Raw genomic sequence first — 13404 nt, 5'->3', positions numbered from 1 at the left:
GAATTGGACCTTACTCTGATGACTTTGAAAATATTTGAGACACACAGTTTGTCAGGTACAATGAATATTATCTTTAAACGTCTTCAGAAGTTAATTTCATTTACAGGTTTGTAGTGACTAAATCCTAAATGCTATGTCAATGCTGATTCAAGCCGATGACTTCGGACTCGACCAGTCTTGTCCTGACTTCAGACGTGACTTGGACTTGCACGTCTTTACTTGAGACATCACTCGAGTTGAGATTGAAGACTTATTTGAGACTTGCAAAATAGAAACCTAAAGAAACCTAATTATTAAGCATTTAATGACCTTTACTGAAGGAGAGTCCTCTTCATCAAAACATCTGGCACGATGACTGTGCTTCCTCTTTGCTTTGGCACCACTAGGATAGTGACCAAATGTCCTGTTTTCCCAGGACATGGCCTGTTTGCACATCCTGTCCCGGCTTTTTGAATTGGTGTTGTCAAAAAGCAAACGACAAAGCAAAACATGCACAGAGTAATACCTCCTGACGCGGAACGAGTTCAAGTGTTGTAAACCTTGTTGGGGATTTTGTGCACATCGCCAGTTCAATTTCCCAAGGTCTTGTGACATTACAGGGCACATTTTTTCCACAAAATAAGTGTTTGACCTCTGGTTCTTGTATCGTTCTGTTTTTTAATCAATTTCATGCCAGTTTTTGGCCGTTTTTCCTTTGGAATTTGTGTCTTTTGTTATAGATGGAATTTTGTAATGCACCAATTTTCTATCTATAAAGAGAAGGCATACTTTAAAATGTATTGAAATGATAAGGCATCTTTGAGTAAACTTCGAGCTTCATTGGAGTATCTCATTGCTGGAGTGTCCTGGATTTTGGTAATCAAAATATGATCACCCTACCTCACGACCAGGCTAGAGCTGACTTGATTCTTTGCGCACCCAGAACCTATTCATAGACACCTGTCTCTGGCGGCGCTTCAGGATTTGCCTGTAATGATTCATTACGGTAAGGATAAGCGGCATACAAGATGGACGGATGGATTCATTAAGTTACCGTTTAAAGGTCCTATTGGCCACTGCTTTATCTGGAAAGGAGTTTAGCCCAAAAGTCCTTTCCCCAGGGTTTGATGAAGGGATATCCTCTGCTGCCTCCCGCTCCACCCCTCATGAGAGCGCCTCTACCACCGCTTGGTGCCGTTCTTCATGAAAACTTGAGATGCTCCTCCGTTGTCAGCTTGGCGTTGTGCTCCTCTGCCAACTCCTCCCCATCATACACGGCCACATTAAACCCCACTGAATTGCAGAGAGAGGCAAACTCTTCAACAGATGGGACAGGTGCGGGTTCAGTGTCCTGTGCGTCACACCAGTCCTTGCCTTAAAAGTGAGGCCTATGCAAATCTGGATGTTGAAATTCTGAAATGAAGAGGGTAGTTGGGTGACCAACGTGCGACATACTGTACAGTAAAGACACATTGGTATCTACGGACAAGGTTTGTCTCCGGAAGCATACTTTTTCTCAGGTGGTGGTTCCTAACTGGGAATGTTGGTATGGGGGTAGATTTGTAAAGGTATGTATACATCATATATCAAATTATTACAATGGTAGAAACAACAGAAATTCCCCGTGGACCCTCCTTTTTCATTTTACCGATTTTGAATTGTCCTAACTTTTTAGAAAGGACTGCTACATTTCTCCCTCAAACCTACAGGACATTGATAGTATTTTTGTGTGTAAATGTTTGTTAAATACAACAAATATATTTACTAAGTATATAAGACATATAAGTCTATTATTTTAACCTTCTTATCATCTTCTATATTTGTGTAAAAAAGTTCCCTGACAAACGGAACGACATTTTCGAGCGTTAATTGTGGAATTATATTTGGTTTCAAAAACATTCGAATATCAATCCTTCGTCATCGTCACGGCCTCCGGCCTTGTTTCGAGACATCCTATTGGTTAGTGTCACGGTCTCGCGAGACCTCCTAAACCAATCAGCGTGTAGCAGCGGCAAGTCAAATATTTGACTTCCAAGTTTACAGCTGATTGTTGCTCGGGACTTGTTGCTTGTCTGAACTCTTTGGATTTTACTACGTAACTTAAACTAAGGTGAGCTTTAAAAAAAAAAAAAATTAGCCATATACGTACGGTAGGTCATAATAACGTGATAATTGTTTGTGCTATGGTTCTGCTAATATTTTTGTCAACGACGGACACTAACGAGCTAGCTGTAATTTTGCTAAATTGTATCACTAGCGTTTTATTTAATCTCTCTCGTGTTTTTTGCTGTTGTTTATATTACTACATTGATGATAGGATGTATATTTAGATGTTGTTATATCGTTTACAAACTCGGGAAATAAATCCACGAGCTTGAAAAAATGTAAGTATAAATGTATCGGTATCGACAGGACTATCCCCGTTTGTATCAAATCGATACCAAATTTTGCATTTGCCCAACCTGAGCAAGAACTAACGTCAGAGGACAGGAGTTTCAGAAATATAATATCAATAATAATAATAATAATAACATAAAACGTGAGTTCTAGTTCTCTCAGTTCATTTGAATGAATGAATTTGAAATTTCAGGACAACCAGACGTATTATCAGGAGGCTGCACCATGAACACTGCAGTTTCAAGACAATGCCACACTAACAGGAGAGTAAGTTTATGATTTCAGTCTTCTCTGAGTTCCTCACCTGGTCACAACATTGAAATTGAATTAAAATTGTTTTGACTAAAGGTCAGATGTTTATCGTTCTAGGGAAAGGAAAATGCCCCGCCTGGCGATAAAAGCACATCTTTCATCAGAAAAAACCTTTCAAAATCAACAAGGACCATCCCCTTGCAGGTTAACCATGAGAAAGCAGAGACGCTGGTAAAAAATGGTCTTGGAATAGCCACATCCAAACGAGCAGACCCAAAAATCAAGTCCATGAAGAAAGATGTGGAGAGAGGAACTGTTAGTGGAGCAAACAGCCACGTCATTCTCGGCCAACAAGTACCTCCACGAGCAGCAACTTCATCCAAAGTTGCTCTTGGCATGTACAAAGGTAAGATTGTACAGTCAAAAATTGGATCCATATGGAAGTCCAGTGCAGCACCAGCAGTGCCTAAAACAGAAAGCCAGAGGGTGGACAATTTGGCAAAACACCTCCCCAAACCCGCAGTCACCAGCCGCCCTACTCGGACCGCTCGCCCAATGACGACCACCACGACAGCGCAGAGGAACACCGGCTCCAGAAACACTACCAAGGCTCCCACCACGACAAGGATTATAGCAACGGACAAGAAGGTCAAGAAGCCTCCTGTAACGAGCACCCTCAGTCAATACAGATCCACCGAAACTGCCCAGGAAAAAAGGTACACAAGCGTTTTCACTAGGTTTAGGGCAGGGGTGTGCTAACTTTTGCACCGAGGGCCACATACTGAAAAATGAAAAGTTGCACTTTGATATTTTGCAATCTCTTTAGTATTTAAACTCAAATTACATTATTTTTCCTCATAATATTTTGATATAATATTTTTCTCAATGTTTTGACTTTAATCTTGTAAAATTATAGCTGTTTTTTGCATGTTTTTTTTTTTATGATTAACCAACTATTTCAACTTTCTTCTTGTCATTTTTTTTCCAAGTAATTAAAACTTTATTCGCATAACATTTGGATTTAATTTTCATAACATGACTTTTTTCCCACAACAGAACTTTTGATAAATTATAACTTTGAAAGAATAGCATATTTTCTGTAAAAATTGTACTTTAATCTACTAAAATGATGTTATTTTTCCTCATAATATTAAGTTTTTCTTGTAAAATTAAGCCTTTTTCTGGTTAGATTAAAACTTTTTCCTTCTTAATACTTTTACTTTATCTCTGTAAAATTACTGCTGATTTTTGTTGTGTTTTTTTTTTTTTTTTTTTTTTTAAGTTTTCTTCTTAAATTAGATGCTTAGACTTTGCAATATAAATAAAACTGATGCAGGCTCCAAATGGCCCCCGGGCTGCACCTTAGACACCCATGGTTTAGGGGTCATGCTGAAAGGTTGCATTTCTTTTGCAATGTAGCGAACGCGCACCATTTTGCGCTGTTTCGTTTTATATTTACTCCGTCGCTCAAACGTCTCAGTAAGCGTTTACTCTCAGGACGAAGGCTCTGCCGCAAATCCACACCAGAGCTGTGGCATTCGCTTTTGTGCCTTCATTCATATAAGCATTTGCTTGCTAACTGCTAGCAGTCTGTGTATTCCACTCACGAGTAGCCCCTGCCTCCACGTACTGGGACAAAGAGGCTGAAGAGCTGACAGGAGGGTTCACTCTCTCCGTTCATTCCACTATAGGACCAATGTGCCTGGGTGAACCCTCTTGTCACCCAGCCTGTGTGCTACAGCGAGGCGAGGAAAAGGAACAGGCATACTCTATATGTACATGTCAATTTATCGAGCCAGTCAAAATGATCAACCTTGTTTGTTTTTGTCGTTCCATTTATCGATTGTGACAGGCCTCCCTCTTATTATAAAAAGGTGCTTGTTGTCCTGTTTGTATATGGAACATATCATATAAAACTATTCATTTTGTTTGTCCTACAGAGCAAAACTAGCAGAGTGGTTGGCGTCTAAGGGCAAGACTCTTAAGAGACCTGCCATGACGACAGCACCCCCCAAAACTAAAACCTCTACAACAGCCAAAGCCGACAACAAGTCCAAGTCCGATGTGACGTCAAAACCAGAACCACGACGAGAGCCGGAGCCTCGTGTTCACACAGCGCAAACTGCTGAAGCGTGTCCACAAGCGCAGGAAGCCCCGAAGCTGTCCACCCAGGCGCCAGTCGCACTCAACACTACTTTGGACCTTCTGGAAGACTGTCATCCAGATCTGTCTGCTGTGCGGGACGGAGTTGACGATGTAGGAAAAGCCTGTCGTCTGTGTTTGCAAGTTGAGGAAGCTTTTTGTGTAAACTCTCTTTGCTTCTCAGGTTGTTGTGAACCTCTGCAGTGCTTTGGAAGCCATGCAGACACCTTCCCAAATAGAACTTCCACTGCCAACAGATGCACACAAAGATGCTGAAGAGGAGGCGGGAGTGATGGAGGACGGAAGCGTCGAGGAGGCGTTTAAGAATGAAGACGCCCACCAGCGAGTGAGGGATGAGATGGAAGAAAGTGAACAGAAAGTGCAGAAGGATGATGAGTATGATGAAGAAGATCAGAGTGATGAGAAAGTGGAGAACACGCATCAGATGGACCAAGCCTCTGTTGTCAAATACAATGTGAAGACGACGCCACATTTGCAAAGGTAAGCTGTCATTTGCGGGACTCTGTTGATACGGACATAGGACATGGTGTCTATGATACTGGTGGAAGCTCACTATTCATTTCCTTTTAACTAAGCTCTTTACTGTTGCATTGAAACACTCCAAACAAAAAGCAACAAGTAGTTTCCATGTTCTTTTCAAAATATCGTGAAGTGAAAGTCCATCCTAACATGCAAAGTCTTTGTACCGTGTTACGATACGACACTGCTCATCTTCCAGTGTGATACGTTATCAACTTATCTTTTTAAAAAAAAATGTCTGCTGTTGCAGCGTTAAGAAGACGATCAAAGGTGAGGTCCAAACAAGCGCATCCCGGAAGAAAAGCAACATCAAAGATCTGAAGTTTCTGACGCCGGTGCGTCGTTCCTGCCGCATCGAGAGCAGATCCTCACATCTGCCCCCGATGCTTTTGGACCACGACCCCTGTGTGTCATCGCTGGCTGAGCTGGCCCAGCTGGATGATGACCTCAACGCTTACATTTACAGGAAAAACCCCGGTCTTATGGAGGAGCTGCTAGACGAGACCAAACCGTGACCCTTAAAAATTAATATATACTGTATGTATCTATATGTATGGGACTGTAACTAACAGGTCTACTAACTGAATGTATCACTACAGATCATTTTAATTGTTTCTGAAATCCTAAACCAAGTAACACCTTTCCAGTTCTAAGAAGATCGGAGTGTAGTCACTTTTCTTAATTGTTCCCAAGAGTGCTTTTAATACAAAGTCAACATGACATGCACTACAATAAAGGCAATATTGTCTGATCTTTTAACAAAAAACCCTCCCATGCATTTATTTCTTTCTGTTTTTCCTGTTTAGGGGCTGTGTTTCAATTTGTTCACTTAAGTATACTGTGTTACACTAAGTACTTAGTTCGTAAATGTGTGACTTTTACAGTGTAGTGCTGTCCCAAATCGCACTAGCTCAATTTTTTTCCGCTACATAGCCAAGATACCGAACACTGAGGGTGGTAAGTGCCCGTCACTCAATATTTGGGGCGTTGGGTGCAACATACGGGTATTGTACTTCTAAGCCCGAACGAGTTTACGCAACAAAGTACTAAGTGTAAGTACGGCAGTGCACCAATTGAGACAGATCATTTAAAGGAGAGACAAGGAAGTGGATAAATATTGCAGTCATTTCCGGTAAGCGTGCGACGATCGTAAAGGATTTGATAGAACAGCACACAATCAAAATGCGCGCACTCAGGAACGAAGTCTGCTTAGTGTGTTCGCATAAGTATTCCATTTGAGACACATCTCTCACACCCACCTTGCCAAGTAATGTTGCAAAGAATTATGGGAGATGACAAATCGCGCGCCACAAACGAATACATTTTTCAAAATACAATATGTCAATTAAATACCGTCATTGTATGTAGCATAAATCTCTTCTACAACGAACGATAGTCGGAGTGCACCATTTAATATGTATTCACGAAGGAGTGAACGTTTAAACTTGGCATTATTTGCAATCCAATGCACATGACTCGAACTCATGGGTTTTATTTTGAAAGCCAAGTATCGGATGTAAGCCATCTGTCTCGTTGTTGTGAAAGCTACACCTAGTGCAGTTTGTTACCTTTTAGAAGTACAACGTCATATAAATAACATAAATATCTCCGCCGCCGATTTAAGACAAATTAAAATGCAGAATCGCTGCGCTGCTCCTAACTGTACCAGCGCCAAACCGGACTTTTATTCACTCTTCCGCTTCCCGCTCGATGCTGAAAGGTAAAACAATACACTGATGCTAAAGCCATCAGTCGTTCATCAGTACGACTGGAATCTACTTTTATTGTAATGTGCTTATTCTTGTTTTTTTCTATTGTAATTACAGGCAAGCGCGTCGTCTGTCTGCAACGTATTTTATGTAACATCGCTAATTATTTGGAACATGCTTAACAAATATATAATAAAGTACATCACATGTTTACATGATGTCCGAAAAAGAGCAAGAAGAAGCACAGGTTCTCATTGGCATGGTTTATTGTTGAATAATTAGCGTTCACTTATTTTCCACTCGTAAGAAGAAACAGAATCAGAAACGGTATTATATAGTGTGTATATTAATATATTAACAGTTATTGTGGTATTTAATGTTGAAAAACTGTGATTAAAAATACATTTCCTCAAATAATGAATAGAGTACTTGGGACGGGCGGATCTATTGAAATATTGACAGTATCGATTCTAGCGTGATGAGGTCGATGTTTTTACAGTTTTGCTAGTTTATTCGTACTAATACCTGTGTTTTTGTTGTATTGTTGGTATTGTTATATTTCTATATTGTTTACAAACCCTGAGTGTAAGTCCTTGGAGAAGTTGGGAGCTTTGGGGGCCAAAACACCAAAGGATTTGAATAGGAGCCAACAGAAGTGTTTTCTTTTTTTACATGTTTAGTACTTTAGATTTTATTTTGCGCAAACAATTGTGTATAACCAGTGTTTCTCACAGGACTGCGATGTACTTGTGGCGGTGGTGGGTTGGGGAGGGTAACGTAATGATGTCCTTGTCGGATTTGCACAATTGGCAGTGAAGCATTTGCAAAACGGAACCGCCTGTGAGTGCTTTTAGATGGGGGAGGGTTTGCTGGCTGAGAAGAGTGATACGGGCTGTCTCCAAAAGTATTGTTTGTTTGTCTTAAATCTTTCTCCTGTGTTTTTTCTGACTTATTTATTTATTTTACTGGCTATTTACTTAGTATCAAATCGATACTAAAATATCGGTACCTGAACTCTTAATTCTGCAGCTTGTGAGATAAGCTGTTGTATGTAGCTAAGGTAAAAAAACAAAAACATTTCGGTGTTCCTTTGCGTCACATTTCAGGTGTAAAACATGGGTGGAGAAATGCCAGCGGGAAGATCTCGCAGATAAATCCCCAGAGCAGCTCTTCAGATACTACAGACTTTGTGGAAAGCATTTCGAAAGGTCAAATGATGGTGTAAGTATCAGCAATCATTTCCGATGTCATAAGTGTTGACTTGGCACAGTTTACTACAGTTTTGATGTGCGTTATTTTTCAGAGTGCGCCAACAACGGTGATAAAGGATGACGCCATACCAACTATCTTTGACGATCCCAGCAAACCTCCAAATGAAGCGACGAAGCGCGGTAAAGAGACGGTAAGTCACGTTTAAAACATTTATTACTACTGCAGCGGACCCTCAAAGGGCTGAGCGAGACGCTTCACATTAACCCACACAGTGGAACACTTAGAAGACATTTGTGAGTTTTTTTTTAAAATATGGTCAAACCTACGACGGCGTATCAGGGGCCACATTGGAAAGAAAAAAAAATCAGAAATTTTGAGAATAAATAAAAGTCGTAAACTAACGACATATTATGTGTCAGAGGGAAAATAGAGCATGGCTTTTCAGGAAGGAAGGAAACGTTCCTCTTGCTTCAGGCAGGCTTTTATTTATAGCGTGGCAGCAAAACAGAGCAGTTGAGCAGAAACAGATTAGCATGGCTAGCCCTTCTCACTTCCGCCTTCCTTATCCACATGCCCAAGGCCAAACGTCACACTTAGCTGTCTCAGGCAATGCCTGTGACATAAAGTTTTTTCTTGAAAATTTACAACTTTATTCTCAAAATCTTAGATTATTTGAATACTCCGTCGTAACAGGCATTGCCTGAGACAGCTATGGAAAGAGGGGACTTATGTGACCTTTGGCCTTGGTCGCTACTGTCGCTGCGGTAACCTACCTCATGCTAAAACTCAACTCTGAACCGTCATTTCCAGTCTGCCCGCCGCTCAGCTCACCCAGGGAACACATTTATAGCACCGCACACGAGCCCAAGTCTTATTTATGTCTTAAATGGCTTATTTACTTTTATTATGATTACTAGATTTCATGTCTAGAGGGCTCTAAAAATGTTAAAAAGGTGGTAAACAGATTTTCTATGCTCTTAACTATGAAAATATTCCGTTTATAAATAAGGAATCCTACTTTGTGGTAATTAACTTACCATGATCGGGTCTGGAACCAATTAACCGTGATAAACGAGGGATTACTGTTTATTCCATTTTTCTTTTTTGTTATTATTCATGTGGATATTGTGTCTTTTGCCATAGTTTAATGAGCAGTCAGGAAACATTGTGCAGTAGTAAATAAACTCTGTGTATATGATTTTTTTACTCAATGAATTCCTTAATTTGACTCCACATACTGATATGCTACTTGAATTGTGTATTACGTTTTCTAAGAGTATGTGTGTTGCATGTGTTTTTGTACTCTTAAGGAGGAAGACGCAAAGAGTAAGGGAAAAAAAAGTAAGTCAAAAATATTGCTTCCCAACATTTTTATTTATTTTTTACAAGGGTGATTGGTGTTTCCCACAGCAGTGCAATCTGTAATCGTCAAATTTGCATAATTGCAAATAAGCGAGTAAAAAACATGAAAAGCAAAACAAATGAAATTTTTATTCTGTCCCTAAAAAGGATGACACCACCTGTGAGTGCTTTTAGGTGGGGGTGGGGCCTACAGCAGCACTCGTGGTACCTGCTTTCATGACTCTCAGACTCTCCAAAAGTCTTGACGTTTGTTGCTTCCTTTGAAAAAGACAATCTAGAAGGACCTGATTACTCGCTAAATGTAGTCACTAAGTTGGCAACACTTGATCCCTCATGCTCCATGTTCTTATTCTCTGGCAGACCAGGTGCGTTATAAGGTGTTTATGAGCGAGGGTGAACAGGTCCCCAAGTTGAAATAATATTAACTCATTCACTCCCAGCCACTTTTCAAAAAAAGACAACCCCTCCATTACCAGCCTTTTTAGACCCACGGAAGCACATTGGAAAAAATATGGTTTTCCTACCCTTTTCCGTTCTTTAGTAATCCGCAGTAGAACATAGGTAAGTTTCAGGAAATTATCCCGACTAAAAAAAGGGAGAAAAACAGCTTTTTGTGAAGAGATACATTTCAGGCATAACTTTCACTTTGACACAAATATCTTTTGCTTTTGTGACAACTCAAATATCTAAACAACGATACCAACATAAACGACACAAAAAAGTGGTTGTTTTACATTCAAACAACCATTTATTTACAAATATAACACCATTAACTATTTACAGTTTTCACATTTTGAATTGAACTGTGTGCGTGCACGCCTGTGTGTGCGTGTGCATGCGTTAAAATGTCCCTAGAATGCGTAACCTTCTGCACGCTACACTCCTCCACGCGCTCTCGCCTCCTCCTTCCTGTCATGTGTGATTCTTCCATTGAAGTCACCCTGCCGAGCTCTTATCAAGTGCACTTCTGCCACCTTGTGGCCGTTTTAATGGCTTAAATGTGCTCTGAAATGGTAATGCATTAGTGCAGAGTTGCATCATCACCTCTTTGTTGGGATCGGGCGTTCAGAATCATAAAAATGTATAAATGCGTCTTTGGTATTGAAGGAGTTAAGAACCTGATCATATTTATTTATTTATCTGTACTGTACAGACTATTGACTATTAACTGAAATCACAAAATGCATGCCAGGAGAGCAGCGAGCGTACTCAACAGTCAAAATGCCTCTCAGGCCTCCTCCGACTGCCCGCTCACGGCGGCTCCCCCGGGGGTGCTCGCCCCAGTATTGGAGAAGCACTGATGTCTGGGAAACACTGGTGATCCCCTGTCTTACATTACTTCTCTCTCTTATCTATCTAACTTATTTCACCCCTGCAGAAATCAAAAAGAGTCAAGCTGAAGCGAATACAGACGATCCGAAAGCCTCTTCAGGGGAAGACAAACACAAAGAATATCTCAGGTCGTTATTTGAGGCCCTCGTACTGTTAGGGGAGCAGAACATTCCCGTGACGAGGGCCAGCTGTCATCAAGGGGACCCAGTCAGATTAAGCAACTTTGAGGCGTTGCTACAGTATCGCATGAGTTGTGCGGATGAAGCGATGAAGACGACGTACGACGCCAACACAGAGTGCTGTTCATCGCTGCAGCTGAGTCAGCTGATTGACGTGTGCGAAAGATGCATCCGCAGGAAGGTGACGGAGGAAGTGAAGCAAAACGGCTTTTTCTCAATTATAACCGAGGATTTGGTGAAGGTCTCGGAAGAGTGGTTCCTCCCCGTGTTCCTGCGCTACGTGGATCAGTCCAACCACCAACGCGAGAGGTTTGCCGGCTTCTTGTCCTTTGACGGGGATGCGGACGTTCTGGCGGGAAAACTGTTGTCCGAAATGGTCGATGAATGGGGTTTGGACATGGAGCAGTGCAGAGGCCAATCCCATTCGTACTCCTGGAGACACTTTAGTCAAATAAAAACATTTGCCACCAAAGTGATGGAGACGTATCCGCTGGCGCTGCTCACGTTCCGACCAACCCATGCCTTGAACATATCGCTAGCCAGTGGCATGGCTTTGTCAGGAGTCCAGCTTGTCATGTGCACCTTGAAGAAAATCGAGGCCTTCTTCAACCAGTCGGCTTCGTTGTGTTTGGAGTTGGAGCACGCCATCTCCATTATCTACCCAGACAAAGAGGAGAAGGTCCTGGAACTGAAGGAGATTTGCTGCAGCGGCTGGACCGGAAGACATGATGCGTTCGAGGTGGCGGTGGAGGTTCTTGAGGCGTTGCTGCTCTGTGTGGACAGTGTGCATGACAACGAAGACTTGCGATGGAGCGACAAGATCACGTATGATGCTTTGGAGATCTCCAAAGCTCTGTCAGACTTTGAGTTCATTATAGCCTTGGTTGTGCTGAAAAACACCATGACGCTTTTGAGGGCATTTGGGAGGAACCTTCAAGGGGAAGCAGCAGATACCCATTTTGCCGCAGGCAGCATAAAAGCAGTGTTACACTCTCTGAAGGAGGTGTCAGACAATATTGACGTATACCATGAGTTCTGGACCGAGGAGGCGGTCAACATCGCTGCTGCCATGGAGATTTCAGTAGAACTTCCTCGGTCCCTCTTGAGGAAGCATCAGTCAGACTTCCTTCAACCAGAGACGTACTACAAGGAGCACCTATCCATTCCTGTGGTAAACCACACTCTCAAGGAAGTTGGCGAACTCTTCACCGATGACCACATGAAGGCTCTGAGATGTTTGTCACTGATTCCCTCGGTCATAGAGCAGAACAAGGCCACCCAGCCCGAGGAAGAAAACATGCTAGTGTTCAAAAATGACATGCCGAACGCAGGTTCTCTCACTGCTGAGCTTCATTGTTGGTGGGTTAAATGGAGCAAAAAAGGTACAGGAGAAACCTTGCCCTCTAGCCTGCATGAAACACTGCAGCAAGCTGACCTCAAGTTCTTCCCAAACATGCTTGCAGTCCTAAAACGTTTGGGCGTCCTGCCCACGTTGGCTTTAGAGAGCAGTTCTGATGTGGCATACGAGCGCTTCAAGGCGTACATGGAAAACACTCCTGACACGGCCAAATCCAAGAGTCTCGCTCTTCTGAAAATCAACCATGATGTTGGTTATGATTTGGATTCCATGGTTGACGTCTACATGAAGACGTACCCGAGTGGGGACGACTTGTCATAGTTGTGCTCAGACCTGCAGTTTAGTCACTGATGGTCTGATGCGGGGGGGGGGGGGGGGGGGGGTTAAAGTTTTGGGGGGTTTCAGGCCACGTTTGTAATATAGTAAATATAAAATGATAGTAAATATAAAATGTAGTAAATGAGCTAAAATACAAATACAGTTTAAGGGATTAAAGGACGTTGATGAACTGTAGTCTACGCTGGGCTAGGTGTCACTAGTAACACTAGTCATCAACAATTATTGCAAGTTTCTAATATCTCACAACAGGCACAGTAAAAATAATAGTCATCATAATCATAATAATAACACTGGGTACTGTTTTGGTCGCACTCCAGCTAAAACTCAACTCTGAATCTCTGACCTCACTTCCTGTCCACATGTCCAGACGACATTTATTAAAACACACATTATCATGAGTCTTATTTATGTCTTAAATTGCCCATTTTCTCTGATTATGTCGACTGTATTGGGTAATATGAGCATAAAGGTGCCTATATGGGTGTTGTTATATTTGTAGAAGGCTCTAATAAGATTAAAACCGATATGTAGAAGGCGGTAAACAGGTTTCCTATGCTCTAACTATGAAAATATTTCATTTATAAATGAGGAAGCTGCATCTTTT

The 13404-nt window shown here is 41.7% G+C and overlaps 2 protein-coding genes across 3 annotated transcripts; both read left to right on the top strand.

The window, feature by feature from the left end:
* The first annotated feature begins 2013 nt into the window (after nt 1-2013).
* si:ch211-266i6.3 (cytoskeleton-associated protein 2) lies at nt 2014-6076 on the top strand. 2 transcript variants are annotated; one of them, XM_054755443.1, is made up of 6 exons: nt 2014-2089; nt 2570-2643; nt 2746-3344; nt 4569-4884; nt 4955-5271; nt 5561-6076. In XM_054755443.1, exons 2-6 carry the CDS (start codon nt 2602-2604, stop codon nt 5823-5825), a joined length of 1539 nt encoding a protein of 512 aa, XP_054611418.1. In that variant the 5' UTR covers nt 2014-2089; nt 2570-2601; the 3' UTR covers nt 5826-6076. The 2 variants fall into 2 exon arrangements, with proteins under 2 accessions (XP_054611418.1, XP_054611419.1); XM_054755444.1 differs by lacking the exon at nt 2014-2089 and having other exon boundaries at nt 2593-2643; nt 2725-3344.
* Nucleotides 6077-6843: 767 nt separating this feature from the next.
* Nucleotides 6844-12820, top strand: thap12a (THAP domain containing 12a). The gene is made up of 5 exons (XM_054755244.1): nt 6844-7030; nt 8126-8240; nt 8323-8421; nt 9542-9572; nt 10972-12820. Exons 1-5 carry the CDS (start codon nt 6945-6947, stop codon nt 12780-12782), a joined length of 2142 nt encoding a protein of 713 aa, XP_054611219.1. The 5' UTR covers nt 6844-6944; the 3' UTR covers nt 12783-12820.
* The last annotated feature ends 584 nt before the right edge of the window (nt 12821-13404 follow it).

This window comes from Dunckerocampus dactyliophorus, chromosome 16, assembly GCF_027744805.1.
Source record: "Dunckerocampus dactyliophorus isolate RoL2022-P2 chromosome 16, RoL_Ddac_1.1, whole genome shotgun sequence".
Taxonomy (NCBI): domain Eukaryota; kingdom Metazoa; phylum Chordata; class Actinopteri; order Syngnathiformes; family Syngnathidae; genus Dunckerocampus; species Dunckerocampus dactyliophorus.
The sequence above is the reverse complement of the archived record's forward strand: the minus strand, read 5'-3'. Positions and strand labels throughout refer to the sequence as shown.